General features: G+C 41.3%; 1 protein-coding gene across 1 annotated transcript; it reads right to left on the reverse strand.

The window, feature by feature from the left end:
* Positions 1-393: 393 nt before the first annotated feature.
* On the reverse strand, positions 394-10,516 carry LOC107077236 (zinc-binding protein A33-like). Its single transcript, XM_069188570.1, has 10 exons — positions 10,216-10,516; positions 6,934-7,038; positions 5,634-5,744; positions 5,458-5,511; positions 5,296-5,349; positions 4,341-4,481; positions 3,641-3,667; positions 2,938-2,964; positions 2,672-2,698; positions 394-1,787 (listed from the first exon to the last, which is right to left on the reverse strand). The coding sequence occupies exons 1-10, from the start codon at positions 10,310-10,312 to the stop codon at positions 1,237-1,239; spliced, it is 1,194 nt and encodes a 397-aa protein (XP_069044671.1). The 5' UTR covers positions 10,313-10,516; the 3' UTR covers positions 394-1,236.
* Positions 10,517-19,511: the final 8,995 nt, after the last annotated feature.

Raw genomic sequence — 19,511 nt, forward strand, 5'->3', positions numbered from 1 at the left:
GTGGCAAAAGGTTGAAAAGTTCAAGGGGGCCGAATACTTTCGCAAGGCACTGTATTTACGGAGCTCCTGTTGCCTATTTTTCAGTGTCAGCCAGCACTCAGGGAAGAGACTTTTACAACCCATTCGACAAGGCTTAAACACACACAAGGGCAGTAAAATGTATGAAATCACATACACAGATCTGAATGAATATTTGGGCTTTCGAAAAACGTAGTCGAATAGCCCACTTATTTTTTGCCAAACATTCTTGCGATCGACTGGTTGTGCACCCCTGCTCTATAGAAACCAATGCAGAGTATCATAGAGAGCTCAGTGCTTCAAGTCTAGAAAAACGGACATTAAGTGGAGAATATATCAAGGTATATGAAATCATTTTGGATGAAAACCACTCCATAAGTGCAAAGAGTTTATTATTATTATTATTATTATTATTATTATTGATACGGTCAACAATGGCATTAATTCTGATCATTAGTGGGAAAATGACACAGAATGACAAGTGGAAGTTCTAAGGGACTTCTTTCGGAAGGAGAAGTCATCTGTTAGAGTGCTACTGAAAATCGCCACAGTAGTTAGCCATCATAACACATTTGAAGCTGAGCAGACAAACCACACATACACAGTTTTGGGCTAAAAATAAGGTTGGTGTCAAGTGTCATTTTTTAGTCACGTCACTCAGTGACCTATGTGTTAACTGAAACTTCACATCCTGAGAAAGCCACTGGGTCTTAGTATGATAAACCCTTGCATTTCCTGCCTCCATCTGACTGCAGAGACTAGACATTTGTTAATTACCAGCTTTGCATGTTAAGAAGACAAAAGAAAGATGAAATATTAAATCAGGTGGGTAGCTGTGTCAGCATGCGTAGGCTGCAAAGGAACAAGTAAAGGTTCATTCCATGCTGAAAAAAAGAAGAAAGAGAACACAACGTATTCAGCATGGAATAAACCTATTACTTGTTCCTTTGAAATATTAAATGTTATAATAAAATACAATGTACATTTATCATATGGAACTGCGTTTCAAATGTGAAGCCTTAGAGACATTCTCTAAATCTGCAGATGTGCATTTGTTATGTCGAATACTGCCAAGAGATTAAAGCTGTGTAACACTTGTCAAAAGAAGGATGTTATTGTCCTTTGAAATTGATCGTTTTGCTTTAAAAGGTCTTGCTGTATAACAGCTCTGCATCAAAAGACTTTGCTGTCAGACACTGCTTTGTGTCTGTCATTTTCTCATGATAAGTCAATATCATCAACAGATGTGATTATCATTGGGTGAGCATTTGTTCCATTGCTTTTAAGATTAGGGCTAAAGTAGGGGTAGAGGTTCTCAGTGAAGGTGTCAGTGAAAGTGTAGATGTGATTCCTGGACTCCACATTGTAAAAGGAGACCTGTCCCTCCTCATAATCCAGGTATATCCCCACCTTCTGGGGCTTCAGGCTCAGGGGCAGGAGGACAGGAGGGTTAGCAAGAGCTTTAAACTCGTTTGCATTTCTCAGCCATATTGTCCAGTAGCCATTGCTGGGACTCAGTATAATCTTCCCCTTCCTGTTGATGGACTCTTTAGCGACACCTAAATCCCAGCCAGTCTTCTCTCCCACCACCACCTCCCAGTAGTGTCTCCCAGAGGAGAATCCCTCCCTGCCCAGGACACAAACAACGGGATCGAATCTCTGTGGAGACTCAGGCAGAGTCTGTTTTTGATCACCCAGCCTCACTTGTTTCCCATCCTCGGACAGGATGAGACTGGGATGCGCTGTTTCAGGGTCCAGTGTCACATCAGCTGTGGAGCAAAAGGGATACGAATACACATTGAGTATCAATTATTCACACTGCTTTACAGTGAAATGCGTTACATGAATGGTAAATCCATTTTTAATCCCACTGTGTGTGACACTAGCCCTCTTGGTTTCTCCCCCTACGTGTGTCCTACAATCATTTCCTCCAGATCCACTCGGACAGCTGGCACTGGATACTCCTTTTTCACCCCGAGTGTTGAACATGCTTCAGCAGAGGATATTACTGGGGTTCGTGCTCTTGTAGTTAAGTGGACTATCTCTTCTGCTTTTGAAAGTGCAGAAAAACCCAATTCAATAAAATAAAAAACAAAACATTCTTATTTTAATGAGAATATGATTTCCTCACACTTATATAGTGCTTTTCTGGACACTCCACTCAAAGCTCTTTACAGGTAATGGGGATCCCCTCCACCACCACCAGTGTGCAGCCCCACCTGGATGATGCTCCAGTACTCTCCCCACACACCAGCTCTCAGGGGGGAGGAGAACAGAGTGATGAAGCCAGTTCAGAGAGGGGGGTTATTAGGAGGCCATGACTGGTAAAGACCAGGGGGAAATTTGGCCGGGACACTGGGGTAACACCCCTATTCTTTTTTGAGAAATACCCTGCAATTTTTAATGACCACAGAGTCAGGACCTCAGTTTTACATCTCATCTGAAGGGCGAGACTTTTAACCTAAGTCTAGTGTCTCCATCCGATACTTAAATAAGAAACTTAAACCTTTTATTTTAACCTTCTATGTAAATGCCTTTCAGCTATAGCTTCTGAAATGAACAATGAGAAAGTCTCTCTGTCAAGGCACACAAAGTATTGCATGAGGAAAATATGTGCTCTACAGGCAAAAAAGATTCAGCTAAATGCCGGTACCTGATGCATTCCGAATCCACTTCCACACTGGAAGAAAAGGACAATGATTAACACAGTGCATTGCATTCAATTACATGACTCTCTGACTCTAGATTCAAGAGAACTACAACTGAAGGTCTTGCCCTTAGTCCAATCCATCGTGCAGAACGGATGTTAATAGGAAGTGACTGTTGTCGTTAGATTGGTGTGCAAAGAGGAAAAAGCAAAGGTTTTTTTTAAGCAAAATCAGTGCAATTCCAGGACCGAGAGCATTTCCAGTACCTTACCTACTGTCAAGACTTCACCATTCATTCCTGTGGGTACAGAAAGCGTTTTAAGTTCAATGATGGTTTTGGGTAGATTTTTGTCTACTTCCGTATTTGCTGGAGCTATGTGTACATCAGCGAGGAGGTGGAAACAAGAATAAAAATGAATTCTAGGATCTAGGCAGGCAGATCCACTATTTAGCCAGTGATATACCATCTTATTTCCCAGAGGTAATATTCGATTGGCTTTGGGTTAGAAAGGTAAGGCTCCATCAATTGACTGCTCAACTGTCGCCCTGTGACCAGATTCCTGATATCCTGAGTGTCTTTCCCCCAAGGGGATGTATTTTTGGGGAACTCTGTTATAGATTTTATGGGTGCATTTTATGACTGTACCTGATTTTAGCAGTGATTATGCTTGGATTAGAATCTGCTGCTCTCGAATGGGGCAACATAGTGATAACCAGCTTTAGAGTCTACTGTCTTCCAAAATGATGTTTTTTATTCTGTAGAACTTTGCTATATTTTGTTCTTTGGATTTCATTTCATGCCGAGCTTAGAAATAACCAAATAGGAGGCATTAAAAAGGCAACAGATGCTATTGGTTCCAATTTTCAGTTGTTGCATTTTAGTGCCTCACCGTATAGGATCAATCATGTTTCCGATAAAGATTTCATCAGGCTGTGTATACCAACAAATTAAGAAGGCACTTATTCAGACTTACTTGATAATTCAGAGAATGTGCTTTTCACTGCAAGAAAAAAAGAACACCAATGAGAAAGAGCTCAAGAACATAGTGTCATGATCGGGATCCCTCCTCTTAAGGGCGCTCCGACCCTTTCGTATTTTAGTTGATTACGTGCACCTGCCCCCTGTTTTGTCTGTCATTATTTAAGCCTGGCACTCCCACTATTCCTGGCTCAGCATTGGCAGATGGACACCCGGAAGTCCAGGACAGACCCGACGGCATAGGCTTCATCATGGTGTCCTGACTACCTGAGTCCGGAACGCCTGGCCTCGTTATCCTGGTTTTATTCCCTGTCCCTGTTCCCGATTCTAACTCTGTTTGTTTTCTCTTGGATGGATTTTGGACTTTGGACTGCACCCCAGATTCCCCCTTTCGGACTGTCTGGACCTGTTTGCCCTTGCCACGCCCCCCAAGCACCGGATCACCGTAGTCACGCCCCCCTGTCTTTCTACCCGTCCATTCCTGCTGTTCCTTCCCCGGATGTCCTTCTCCACTTACTTCCGGATTATACCGTCTGCACAGGGTCCTGAACGACGCTTCGCGGGAGCCTGGACCGGCTCCCGTTACACATACTAATTTCCCTCAAAACTGTTCTAAAGGAATTATTGAATCAAGCACATGCCTGTCACGAATCGCCTACAGTGGGACAATATACTGTATACACTGAAATGCTTACCAGTCTTGGTGGTGTCTATGGGAAAGCATTTCTCAATGGGGAGGTAGTGTTCAATCACGGCCATGAAGTAAGTCTTCAAACTAGGACAGTCGCCCTGAAGGTAGGAGCTGTTCCTCTCTTTGGGCCATCTCTGCTGTAGCTCTGAAGCCAATGAAAGCAGGCTGTCATCGTTCACACCTTCTGCACACGACCCTGGGTCCTTTAAGAAGCTACACTGACACCCTGTTCTGTGCTAAAAATACCACTAGACCTCCTCCTTTGGTTGAGCATAAAGCACATTCTGCAAAATACCTTGCCATGTCTCTGCAGTAAGCCAAAGGTGTAATTTAACGAGGATCAGCATTTCAAGTAAATATGTTTCAGTAGCAGGCTTATTTTACAGGACTTCAGAGAACCTAAAAATAAATGTGTAAAGTCTTCCAGGATGAAACCCATTTCGTTGTGACAATATACCTTTCCAACGAAAAGAGGAGTCTTTATAGGTTACCTTTTCTGATTTGGGGGTTACAATTACATTCTCTATTTTGTTCCCACCCAGCTTGGAAAAGGCCATTATTTCTGAAAGCAACTCCTGAGCCAATATGGGGACAATGGGGATTTTTGGACTTGTGCCTCTGACACACCCACCTCTCAGAGCTCACTGTGAGCTCCTCATGTCCTTCAGTCTACAGGTGTCCACACAGGAGTCCCTATGTGCCAAACTATGAGAGAACCTCATACACCTTAATCCCAGTGATCTCAACTTGTCCAGGTCGACACAAACACTTGGGGGAATTCTGGTCAAGATTGGTTACTATCATGGCCCGGGCTCGAACCAAAAACGATTGGATGGATGAAACGATTCACGCAGCCCACCAGTGCCATTACTGGTGCTTCTACCAGGAAGCCCTGGGACTCCCTTTATTAATGGCTGGGCACTCTGAAGGAAAACCCCCAGAAGGCTTCTGAGCAGTACCAGTGGTCAGGCTGGAGTAGTTCCTTTGAAGAGCCTCCATCTGATTCTGCAGGTCTGCATGGCAGAACAAAAAATAATTAAAAAATAAAAACATTCTGAACTGGGAATTTCAGAAGCATGTAGGAATCACAGATAGCTGATAGAAATATATCTTGTCTTTACCTGCATTCAAGCTGGAGTAGTTCTTCTGCAGGGTCTCCAGTTGGATCTGCAAGTCTGTGTGGCAAACAACAACAATAATAATAATTATAATTATAATAAAATAAAAACGTCCCTGAATGGAAATTTTCAGAGCACCGAGGAATCACAAATCCCGGAAAGGAATATTTTGTCTTTACCTGCATTCAGGCCGGAGTAGTTCGACTGCAGGGTCTCCAGCTGGATCTGTAGAGCTGAATTGCTCTCCAGGAGTCTTGATTTCTCTGCTTGCTGTTCCGGTTGCTTATAGACTAAAACACAAGGTACAACTTCTCTGAACCACAAACTCTGCAGTCAATAGATACAAGCCGTGGGTTTAATAATGAGAATTTTCCATTCAATAAATACAATATATGATGCATTTTGTGTTATATTTTTACTATGAAAATATCTAAAAGCATAAATGTTACTATGCTAATTACATTTAGGAAATGCTTACTTAATCTTAGATACTTGCCTTTTGTTAAAACACTAAATATGGTCGTTTTTTACCGATTGTTTTGTTTCAGATTGAGAATTTATTCTGTTAGGTAAGGCAAAATAAAATGTAAAGGGGCATTCTTTGTTGATTTGATTGGGTGTCCCCCAAAGAAGGCTCCACTGCTGAAACTTTGTTTCTTTTCTTCTCTTTTTCAGCATGGAATAAACCTTTACTTGTTCCTTTGTTGATGTTTGAATAGAAGTTTACCAAATCCTTTTCTTTTTTTCTTTTCAATGTGTTTGTGTTAACTGGAACAGCAGTTGCTTCAAAAATTGTGAGCTTTTAAACTCAATGTCTATACAAATGAATTTATCTCACTATGTGAAACTACTACTTGTGCTCCACATCAGATAGAGGACCTACTGTAGATACCGCATCTCTTGTGTCATGGAAATATAACTATCAAGGAAGCCACAAGAGAGAGTTCTCACCTGAGTAAGGTCTTTATTTCAATATTGCAATATTAGGAGCCCTGCTGCCACTTTGCAAAGTGCAACCGGAGACTCAATTTGTTACAAGCAGTACAGGGTTTTTATAAGACGTTGCGCTGTAAGAGAAAGTTCAGCACTTTGTCCCTTCTAAAACTTCCCCTTTCTCTAAGACAAAACAGGTTACATCATAAAACGAAAGAAGAAGCACCACTAGATTTGTTATTCAAAGCTTATCAGTTACTTTCGGCTAATTCTAACGACCCAGACAGCATATATTGTTTTGGTACATTGTCTTCTAAAGTGACCTAAACAGTGTACTTTGTTGACGCACTGTTTTCTAAAATTCTGCACGTACTGTAGCACAGCAATTACATCCTTGAAATATATTTTCTTAAAGCACCAATATATTTTTTGCAAAGCTCTCTACATTTTAAGAATCAATTTACTTATTAGATTTCCATTTCACTTGTTTCACTGGTCCCAGTGCAGAAACAGCACTGGTAGTGAGCACTGTTTACCCATACTCACAATAAAATCCCACTCCAACGATGAGAGTAAGAATCCACAGAGATGCAAAGAGCAGGGCAGTGCTTTTGTACAAAGACACCCTTCCAGCAGAGCTTACATGAGACCCTGAGAAGCACAGAAAGATTTGGAATTTTCATCCTGCACAGCAATTTTTTTTCACCAGTCAACAGGGTTAGCATGAATAACAAAGAAGTTACAGTCTTAGCAATTTTTTTGAATAGGTGAAACGTGTATTAATGACAAAAAGCCCATCACCGCTATGAGATGCTGTTTTCCTTGAGTAGTATGAAGGAGACACCTGCTGGAATGAATGCTTTATTACATGTGTAGCTCTGTATGTTAATATTATTAATCGTTCTGTCCCTTTTCTAACTGTTTCTTCCAATTCAGGGTTGCAGGTGAAAAGAAGCCTATCCCAGTGATCATCAGACACAAGGCAGGGTACACCCTGGATCGGATACCAGTCCACTGCAGAGGAAACACAGACACAGACACAAACACGCCCTCACACCTAGGACCAATTTCCCCAGAAGCCAATAAACCTACCAGCATGTCTTTAGACTGTGGGAGGACACTAGTGCAACCCAGAGGAAACCCACACAAACACAGAAAGAACATACAAACTCCACACAGACAGTACCCAAATCCAGAATTGAACCCAGGGCCCTAGTGTTGTGAGGTATCAATATGTTACGAAGTAGTAGTGAGGTCCCTGTGCAGAAACCAGAACGATATCCAGAGGTGTAGTTGAGTGAGCAATCCGAGGTCCGTAAGCCGTAGGTAATCAAGCCGGGTAAAAGTACAAATAACCAGAAGGGGAGCAGGAAGCCAAGAGTCAAATCCAGTACAATCAGTATAATGCCCAAACCGAAACCAGGAGATGTAGTCGGGGAACAAACCAGGGTCAGGAAGCCAGTAAACAAATAGATAGTCACAGCGATAGAAAGAGTAGCTCTAGCCAGGATAAACCTAGTACTGAGCAGAGGGAAGTTGTCACAATCGTAATCCCTCCTCTTAAGGGCACTCCGGCTCCTTCACGTTTTATTTGATTATGTGCACCTGCCTCCTATCCAGCCCCTCTTTAATTTAGCCAGACGCTCACTCTTTTCTGGGCTCTGCATTGGAAGACAGACCCCGGAAGCCCTCCTACCAGCGGGTCCAGGAGAGACCCCACGGCACAGGCTTCACCACGTCGCCCTGACCATCTGGCTCCGGGGCTCAGAGCGCCTGGCCTCATCATCCCGTTTTTATTCCCCATCTCTGCACCGGATCCCGTTCCGGTTCTCAAACCTTGTCTTGTTTTGTCTTGGATGGATCACCCGGCTTTGGACTTTTGGACTTCTCCCTGGACTCCTCTGTCGTCATGCCTCCTTGTTCGTCACCCCGCCCAGATCCTCATCGTCTTCTCCCCGTGTCTGTTTCACTTACTTCCGGATTATACCGTCTGCACAGGGTCCTGACCAACGCATCGTTACAGAAATGTGTGGAGGAGCATTAAATAGGCTGGGGTAAATGGGCTAATTTGGGAACCGTGCTGGAATGCGAGGTGGAATGACGAGTACTCTGGGGGCGTGGCGTAACACAACACTAACCACTGAGCCACCATACCACCCTAATGTTAGAAAAACCAACCAATTATCTACCAACGCTAAATTGTTGATTTTTTTTTCCTGAAACTACTATCCAAAGCTAAAAGATAAGTTCACTGACTCCCAGAGCTCTGGCAGCGACTGTCGGACAGCGGCCAAAGGCTTCGACTACACGAGCAAAGCAGCTCTGCAAATCAGCTCTTGACCTCGGCTCCTACCATCGGTCAGAGCAACACGCAGCAGAGTCATGACGACTCCCACTAAGGAAGTGAGGGGGGCTGCGTGTGGCAATGCTCTGCCCAGCTGAGGCCAGACACTTTGTCTGGAGCTTTTAGCCATCACAGCAGTAGAGAGACAGAGTGCAGGGCGACTCACGACAGGAAGGGGGCCCCAACTCCTTTCCCACGTGCTTGCCAAGACTTCTTTCACATTCGATTTCTTCATTTCCCACAAAACCCCCGTGCTGACGCCAGCTTTCCTGGAAGCATGTCTCAACCCCTTGAATTAAAGCTCTCATACAAAAATCAATATACAACAATATAAAACCCCACCAACACAGTGATGTTTATTGCCGGGAGTTATAGTGACTGTTGCACTACAAAGGCCTGAGCTGCGTGACTCTATACTAACACTCACAAACCCAATAAGAGAGAACAGAAGAACACAAGGTTACAACGGAGAGGATGGCGTGCGGCCTCATTTGGCTGCTAGTAGCTTATGGATCCAGGGATCTCACCCGTACATCTCTAGGAGTTTGTTCCAGACTCCCACAACCCTTTGTGTAAAGCAGCGCCCCCTGTTCTCAGTTTTAAGAGCTCCCCCCTATAGTTCTATGGGTTGGGCTTCGCTGTTTTTGATTTTGAAGACGTCCGCTAGGCTGGTTGTGTCAATATCAGAGAGGAGTTTGAGTATTTGAATTGTAGTTTTCTCTTTTCCTGACTAAAAAAAAAAAAATCAGCCTGTCAATGCAGGATATTCCTTTATTCCAGGGAATTTATCTGGTTGCTATATTTGGATCTTCCTCGGCAACAGACTTTTGCCTATCTCACATGTCTACTTTAATTAGAGATTAAGGTATTGAATTCCCAGTCTATATATGGAATACTTGTTTTTCCAACCTGTACATTGTATACCCAGTTTTCAGATCTGAAAGTAGGATGATTTTTCCCACCAGGATTTTGAATGCTCCAATTCCCACTATTCTCCCATTACATAAATCTCATTCACACTTAAACACATGCTACATCAGCATTGTTTCAGATCGTTTCTTCTGGAAAAATCCGTACAATCTCACAGGATTAGGATGAACTTCACACAACCCTGCTGGACTTCATTAATAAAGCTGTTTTTGCATCTTTATAACTGGTAAGAGATTGTTATTTATTACATTACAGTACATCACTCAATTCAATCTAATTCAATATATCGTCTAAGAATGAGTCAGAATCCTTCCTTCCTTATTTAGATCTGATAATTTGGGTGTAGCAAACCCAGTTTCATGACAAATCTATTCTTTACTTATATATTCACTTGAAATGCACCCAATTAACACAGAAACACTATTTTAAATTTAACTGCAGGGTAATGTGTCATGTTACGTGACATTTCACTGTATCATCCTCTGATATCGCCTCACGCTGACTCACAGTTTCCTATCCTGCCTCTGTCGTCTTGTGATGTTACCGTACAGTACCTGTTTCTCCCCCCCACAGAATCTCCACCTCGTCCTCCGGGTCCACCTCTTTCACGGTCCTGTACGCCACCTCCCCAGGCTCGGAGCGACGCTCCATCGCTGCCTCGACTCCCTCGGACTCCGCTCTGTCTGGGCTCGCCCGCCTCCTGCTGTCACTGCCCGCCTGTGCAGATTCGGCGCGTTTCGAGGAACCCGCGTTCCCCCCGAGGGAGAGAGTGAGAACGCCGGGCCGTTCGTCCTGCCACAGCGCCAAATGGAGAAGAACGAAGCGGAGCTGCGACTGCAAGCGGGAGGGAGGCGCGCAAACGAGCCGGAAAGGCGTATTCCGCCTCCACAGTTTCCACAGACTTTATAGGAGAGGTCACGAAAAACACAACCGGCCCCCTTTCTGATAAACCGCTTCAGGGCTCAGAAAGAGAAAACTTTCTGCAGCGGGATCACTTGTAACTCTTCCCCTATTAACCAGCCGGCAGCACACGAGAGCCAGGAGAGCGATCCAAAGTCTGATTCTATGAGCTTTATTGACGTGACCGATGAGTTACAGTGTCGCCAAAGCAAAAACAATTAACGCAACATGTACGGATATTGAAAGTACAAGTATATTCGTTAACAATACATACAACACATGAAACATAAAACATTATTGTGAGAAAGGCTCACTCTCTGCACCACAGGAATCTCTCTCTCTGCACTGGCACTAGTATTTCTCTTGCGGACTTGAGTACAGGCCAAACCCGTAAAATAGTAACCACACGAGGGTGCACATTGAGTGAGGAACGGATGCGAGCGTAAATTTAAATGAAGCCGAGATATCATAAACGTATACACCAACAGGTATTAGTTACAATTCACGACGTCGTTACAATCCCGGTTTTGGTCGTTAAAACAGAAATCCCGGTGGAAAATAAAATCCCAGTGCTGGTCTTTCAGCACCTTGGATAGCGACACCGACCCTGCGCCCGATTATTATTGGAATCCCGTTTCTAAACTGGAACACATAGCTTTTCTTCCTGATGCAATAAGAAAAGGCGTCAACATTCCTGAGTGTTGATTTCGGAAGAAATAACATTTTAATTAAGTAATGGAGAAAGATGTACCAACGTTTTCCAAGATGTGCGGGATGCGCATCTGTACATTTTTGTGCAACAGAAACACAGTACTACTGTGTTTTTGATCCTGAACTGGGTATGTTACAGCTCTGAATGCTAGGAGAGATCTGGATACAGTACAAACTACAGTATAGAAAATCACAGTGTTGTGTTAGAAAAGCAAGTCCGGGCTAGTTTATCGATGTTGTGTATGCCCTCTAAAGATTAAAACGTATAGTAAGAACGGAGCTCACCACAGAGGCAGTCTGTAGCTACAAATTGTACTGTTTTCAAATGGTATTTTAGTGTCAGCGTACTAAGAACGAGAATGTAATTTCACAAACGTTGAATGCACACCCACAGTTCGTTTCAGATTGATTTCTGGAGTCTAGTTTCGACTATTTTGGATTTTACTATAGCCTGTATCTCTTCCAAGGTACACTGTTTGAAGCAGAAAGACTCTGTTCAAAGACTGTGATCTCGCCGCAGTGCAATGACTGTATCTGCAGCCGTTTTCCCAGAAGTCAAACACAGCGACTTCAGAGGTCGAGGAGTGCGTTGTGAAAAAAAAGGTTATTTTCAAACACTTTTTATTATATTCCGTTAATATGTGAACGGTCAGGTGAATCAATACTGCCTACACAACGTGATGAAAATGTACTGTATATACTGTACCACCGTACAGTACACTCCCCAGAAACAAGCCTTATTTTTTTCAGTATTTGTTCACATTGTGTCGCGATAAACAGAATTGTTAGAGAACTATCGGCAGCGACTGTTAGCAATTCAAGTTGTCAACAATATCGTCATTTGCTGGTCATTTGCTTAAAAAAATCTTGTCTTAACACAAGGAGACACACATGTTCAAACGCCGAGACAGCAGCGTCTCCAGGAGCTGTTCCCTGTAGAAGCCACACTAGAGAGAGCTGCGGTAGACAGAATGATTCTGCCAGTATCTTTGCGATCTGACAGGTGTTTTCAACACGATGGTCTGTAACCTCCCGACTTACATTATACACCGGGAGGTTTTACAGCTGTCTTTAAAAAAAATCATGCTTGTAATTCGTATAGCGTGTGCCTAATAAACTCTGCACGTTCGTCACTGCACTACAATCAAAGTCTGCGAGTCCTGCGCTGATCTCTTTACTGTGTTTAACTATGCAGCTGTGATCCTCTCTCCTGCTCCCGGAGAGCCGCAGGCCTGCAGGTTCTGTAGGGAACTGACTACAGAGACCTGGAAACAATGATCATTAAGGATCAAATGGTGATTGGCCCTGGATCTCATGTTTGTATGAAAACATAACAACATCGGAGCTCTGAATAATGACTGAGAATCACTGTTCTTTTGTGTATCAACTGTTTTTCTTTTCTAATAATGGCATAAGAAAAATCTTTTTTTTTTTTTAGATATGGTGTGATATGAATATAAATGTTAATGTTAACATCATTAGGTCAGTTGGATGCCCTGTGGATATAATGGGCTCCAGGGTGAGACACTGTGCTGGACCTCTGCTGTGGACTGTGTCTCTCAATGGGGGGCTGATCCAGCACTCCCTCACCTGCACACACTCACTGGCAGTGCAGCCCAGAGCAGACAGCATGCAGAGAGTCACTGCAGCCTCACAGGAGGCACTGTGCTGCATCCTCTGAAGGGAGAAGGCCTCAGCTGAGAGGTCGCAGATCTCAAAGCATTAATAATATTGGTAAAGCATAATGATTTTCACTACATTAATACTGGAAAGAAGGGGTTCACTGTGTTGAAAACATTTAGACTCCTTTCATACTTCAATAGCTTATGGCACTGCAGTCTTTCTTTTATAATTTGCAACTTAAATTATATTTTAAGATATATTTAGTCCTGGAGACAACGAGTGGACTTGTATTACAGCAGCTTTGCACAATTGTTTTGAGACTCTATTAAACCTGCTGTCTTGTGTTTATGATTCCTAATAGTGCTGCTCAGGATTTGGTCAGAGTTATATCACTCTGCAGCAGATCGCTATGGTCAGCAGATCATGTACAGAAGGACGCAATAGAATGAAATTTCCCCTTTACTACAGGTACCTAGACTTGAGCTGTAATTTAAAGTTTTGGCTTTGTAAATAATTTGCTTCAACAGGATGTTGATTTTTGATATCTTGATTAATTTATGAAGGCATATAATCTTTTCTTTGGCAAAAAAAAATACTTCAAAGACTCTGCAAGAGTGCAGCTTCTCTGCTCAAGACGTTTTTGCAAATAATGTGAAATATCTTCCCTATAAATGGATCGATCTGAAATCAGGGGTTCCTATTGGTCATCTCCCTAACTGTGGGGCTCCACCTCTCTGCCTATAGAAGGTGCGTGTGTCTGTGATTGGTGGGCTCAGGTGCGAGGATGTGACTTTGTGGCAGGAGTGATGTAGGGTGTTCGTCTATGCGAAAGCCCGGGTCGAGATCGGTGCACATTGTTGATTTCACTCAAGGACCCAGACAAGGATGGAAACAATCCTTAGGATTCCACCTATTTTCCTCATTGACCTGATCCTGTTTCTGTTAGCAGGTGAGTTTTGGTTCATTTATCCCTAATTGTTTCTTGATTGCTGTTGCAGTCCTTCAGTGTGGTACTGGATCAGTGTGTGAAAGCAGTCACTCCTCAGTTATGATGGTGGCCAGAGCTGACAGTGACAAATTTAATATGATAAGAACCGAAATAACTTTTAGATAATTCCAGTATTTCTCAAGTATTAAATGAAAAGTATCTTATGTTAGCGATAACTAAATATTTTAAATTACTCATGACAATTGAAGCAAGGTAATTTTCTTACTTATTTCTTAACTCAACATGTTTTTATTCAATTTTTAAGGTACTACAGTACTAGTAGAAAAATATGTTTTGAGCGATCCTAAAATGTAAAATTCTGCTACAACTACTATACTGCTGGTGGTACTATTGCTTCAGTGTCAGAAGGCTACCATAAGAACATTTTTCCTTCTTAAAATCAAAGAATTTGATGGTATCTTTATTCATGAAAAAATTTCATTTTTTTCAGACAGTAGAGAACTTGAAAATTCACCTTCTTTTAGTCTTAATATATTTTTCTGTGACAGAACATTTAGAGATGCAGAATGATTGACTTGAGTCCATCTGATATATGTTTGAAGGGAGCATGATACCTATCTTATACCTACTTTATTTTCTGATAAATCACAGTCCTGTTAGGTCTTCTTTCTCCTAACTCTGTGGAGTTTTTTTTATTTGGGGTTTCTATGACTTTATTTTTACTACTACATACAGAAACAAAACAGCCTTTTCTTACAGGAAACAACATCTGGGTTTGGGTTTCAGAAATGACAGACTTTTCTCTCTTGATTTCATGTGATGTTTCAGCAGAAATAAACAGCAGAAACATAAGCAGCTGTCTGTTAAACATTTTTCATTATTTTTTTCTTTTATAGCTTTTTACTATTCCATACCTTAAGCTGGGCAATGCATCATTTTATTTACAAGGATATTATTAATGTTTGCTTACAAATACAGAAGAAGATACAGTATGTTATAGAAAGATTATTGAAATTTGCCAAGTCCCAGTATTTGTACAGTTGTCCATCTACTGGAGGCTGATGCTGACATTGTCTTTATTATATTTAATTCAGGCCACTTCCAGATTTAAATAGTATAAGATAGGATAGTAGACAATCCTATTGCATTGTATAGTATAATACATACCATTATACAGTAGTAATATACAGTATAATAGGATAGTACACTATCCAGTGTGATTCTCAGCAAAGCTGAGAATGTGAAAGAAAACGTGTGGCTTTTCTGTTTAATAAAATCATTTAGAATTTAGTGGCATGTGCTTTACATTCTTTTTGTCTTTTTATTTTCAAATAGCCTTTTTTCAATTTAATACATCTGCAGTTGTTTTTCTGATTGCTGGGTAACACAGCTTTTGTTGAATTTAGTCAGTAGACGAAGTGTATGACAAAGTACTTTTTTCACAACATTAAATAGGTACTAAAATATAATAAGACTAATACTTTTTATATTTAAATATATGTTTATATTTAAAATGTACATCTTCTTGGTAAGAACTACAGTAAGAGTAGAACAACAGTTGTGTGAATAAAATAGAGCATAAAAATATATAAAACAATGTTTACCCCTGGATTCAATTCCTGGGGGTGATGTCTGTGTGGAGTTTGCATGTTCTCCCCATTTTCACATGGACTTCCTCTAGATGGTCCGCTTTCTTCCCACATTCCAAAAAAAACCATACTGGTAGGTTAATAGGCTTCTGGAAAAACTGGCCCTGGTGTGAGTGTGTGGATGGATTCAAATGAATGGGTTACTGAATGTGTCATTACAAAAACATTCCAATTCAAATACAATATTGTCTTCATACAATGTTTCAAAAATAAAAAGATATTTTCAAATATTAGTGAAGTCTGGATGTGTGATACAGTAGCATTTCCAGTGTTGTTTTGCTGATTTGAAATTAACAATTGATTAACTGCTTACAGTATGTCAATTTAGTACATTGTGATCGTAACAAAACATACAATCCAATTCCCTGGTATTTTTCCATGTTTGTTTATTTGCTTTGCATAAATAAATTGTACAACAATTTAATGCAGAAACCGTCTTTAATGCAGAAAGTTGCTCATTCTACGTTTTTTAAAGCATGTCGCCTGAAAGATGAGTTGAAACTTTAAATGTTCTTTAAATTACCTATTTATTTAAAATGGACACTGACAAACGTTATTCTACTGCTTCTTCAGTTTTAAAAACTATTGACACAGTATTATGAAATGGCAGCTTAAGTCTTCTTAATGAAAATACAGCCATTTGCTTTTGTTTGCCTTTGAAGGCTAAACGGCAACTCTTGTGATTACAGTATGATATTGGTGACAAATTTAATTTTATTCTTCATATTGTAACGCAACGGGGGCTCAGGCGGGCGCCCTTGCCGCATCTGGTCGGCCCCATCCCGACTGGAGGCTCGAACCCGGGACTTCCGCGTCTCTCTGCAGCGACCTAGCCCCGTGAGCTAAAGAGAGATCTCTCCACAGCCCAGTAGCTGTGGTCCTGCTATCACAGGGAAGGGCGGTGACGTCACCTGCTCTGGTACGCCGGCTCTTACACAGTGCCTGTCGGCCGTAAGCGTTACAATATGCACACACATGCACAGAAAATAAGGCTGTTAAAGGCAAAATCTCTACCCCACCAGACCCCCGAGACAAAAACAGAAATTAAATGGCAAATATTGTTATCCGCGTGTAATAACAGTAATCCCGTGTATGAACTTCCCAGACTGTGCTCCTACCGATCAAGTTTGCATTGCATAGTCACTGGATTGCCTGAAAAATTGGGAGCTACATCTCGGGAACAAAAGCAGCTCAGACGCTACTTTCAATGGCAAGAACTGGCAGTAATGCTGCATTAAAGAAGAACACCAGTTCAGTTTTCCTGCGCCATTGAAGGGGGGATGTCACACCCCTGAAAAACTAAGGCAGTATACAGTATCTCTGTCACGATTATAGTCCCCCCTCCTTAAGGGTGCTCCAGCCCTTTCACTTAAGACTTTATTCTGTGCACCCGTTTCCTATTCCCAGCCCACCTTAAAAGCCAGGCGCTGACGCTCATCTGGGCTCTGCATCTGATTTCCGTATCGTGCGAGTCCGGGACCTGGAAGCGCCCGGTCCCGGTCCGCCGGTTCCGACCCGGCCTTCGTGGTTTTTAATTCCGTGTTCTGATGAATCTCCTGGTTTTGGACTTACCCTTGTGTTTTGGATATTCCCTAAGGATTACTCTTTTGGATTGTTCGCCTCGGCCACACCTCCCCCGTGCACCAGCGCACCTTGGACACGCCCCCCTGTCTTCAGCCCCGTATTCCTGCATGACGTTTCCCTAGTGTTTCCCCACTTCTTCGGATTGTGTCGTCCGCATAGGGTCCGGAAAGAACTGTTCCTTACAATCTCGAAATGAAAGCAGTGCAAACGTTACTTTCAATGACACAAAGCAGCTCAAATGGAGCACAAATGCAGTTTCGATAACGATGGGTTTCATTGTCTGTGCTCTTTGTAGGGGGCCTGCATCATGGAGCTTGCTCATCTCTGAGCTGCTTTAAGAGCAGCGCTATCTTTTCTTTAATGTGTTGACAAACCTTGTCCACAAAATTCTAAAGGTGACATTATTAGACATTATTTTAACTTCCCTTGATTTTAATGCTATGCTGTTAACTTTGGTTTTTGCCTTTTCAGTTGCTTTCCCACCTTGTCTAGAAGATGTAAATGATGTCAACATAAACACCTAAGTCTTTTTCATTAATAGCCCTGTTCATTATTTCCCATTTTGTAATTACAGTTTGTTTTTACTACCTGCACGCAACATCCTGCACTCCTTCACAGAAGACAGTTACATTCTAAAATCTAATTCCACACAAGTGCTGTCACAACTCGAAGAATGAATCTGGGAGGCAGCTGGATGGGCGAAGTTGGGTTGGAGGGAGGGGTGATAGATAAGATGTGTGCAGAGATGTGGGCAGCCTGGGAATATTTTTGTGTATAAAAACAGAAGTGCAAGATTAGAATTTGATCTCCTCCTGAACCTTAAATAAAACCAATAGTATCTTCCTGGGCTATGAAGAGGAACTCTGTTACTTCTACAGAATATCTGTCAAGTTCTGAGTTTAATTTCTGGTTATACTGCAGACATTAACATAGTTAGAATTCAAGAGCAGTGAGAATGTGTTTGTTGTTCTTTCTCAGTAAGGTTTACTTTGTATTGGAAACAGTGTTGCTTTATATTACAAGACTTAAATTAGCAGGGGCTCCTGTCAAAGCTTTTAGCTCCTGATTATGTTGCTTTCATGTTCTGATAAATTCCAGTGCACAATCTTTAATCTACAACTAGTACAACAATACTGTTCTAGAAAGTTTATTTTCCATGTCTATGTTGATTTGTAAATTAAAACTTATTTAAATGTATGACAACTTGCCACTGCAGAACACTTTAATATATACAGTACATACAAATACTGTATATACTGTACTGTACATGCTATGCTTTAATATATACTGTAATACTTTCATAAATACATACAAAACATATACAGTATACATCAAAATCTAGATCTAGTAAATATTCATGTACTTTTCTTCACTGAAAATATGACAAGGCATAAATGTTGAAACCATAAAAAAATCTTGATGTCCACAGCTTGTCTACCATTCCATGAAATAACAATGCAGCACTGCTCAAATTGCTTGCATTTTTTTAGTTTCTCTAACATCCTATTTTACTCTTTTCAGGATGTGAGGATCTGAGGCTGGTGGATTTTGGAAATCGCTGTGATGGAAGAGTGGAGGTTATTAAGAACGGACAGTGGGGGACAGTTTGTGCTTCATCCTGGTATCATGTAAATGGTAAAGTTGTGTGTAATCAGCTGAACTGTGGGGATTATGAAAGTTTTTATTATGCCCCAGGATCATCTGGGCCCATCATGCTGAGTGAGGTTCAGTGCACTGGAACAGAGTCAAGTCTGCTGGACTGTCCAGAGAATTCACTGACAACCATCTTTAATTTTTTCTTATTGTCATGTTCTCATGAAAAAGACATTCGAGTGAAGTGTTCAGGTAGGAATCCTTGACATGTATATATACAGTATGTGCCTTAATGTGATTTTAAAACAAAACAAATCTTTATATTCACATTTTGTAAAAAAAAAAACAATACTTAATTAATACACACTGTTTCTTCTCTCTGTACTGTTTATGAAATACATATTCCCATTAGAGGCAACTGTTTTTTTACATTAACATTATATATTAAAGTAAATTATATGATTAAAAAGTACAACAGCATGCTCCAAATGCATCCTGATTCATGATAGATATACAGTATAGCTAGATAGGTACAGTAGATGGCTCTTTGGTTTCAATTTCTGACCTGAGATGCAATGATTCTCCAATAAAAAAGTTTAAAGGCTTTGAAGTAAACACTAAATCAATTTCTTTAAGCTTTTCTGTCTCAATTGCCATATGGATTTATGCATTATTAGTAGTAGTAATATTCACTGTAGTAGAAGAACTTGTTGCAGTAGTTTATTTTTGAGAAACCTGACCAGACAAAATGAAGATGAAGCAGAAATGAGCAGAAATAAACTGCAATGATTGTTCGGATTCTGAACACCCCATGGACCCACAGCACACTCAGCTTTTAAAC

The sequence above is a fragment of the Lepisosteus oculatus genome, chromosome 4 (assembly GCF_040954835.1).
Source record: "Lepisosteus oculatus isolate fLepOcu1 chromosome 4, fLepOcu1.hap2, whole genome shotgun sequence".
Classification (NCBI taxonomy): domain Eukaryota; kingdom Metazoa; phylum Chordata; class Actinopteri; order Semionotiformes; family Lepisosteidae; genus Lepisosteus; species Lepisosteus oculatus.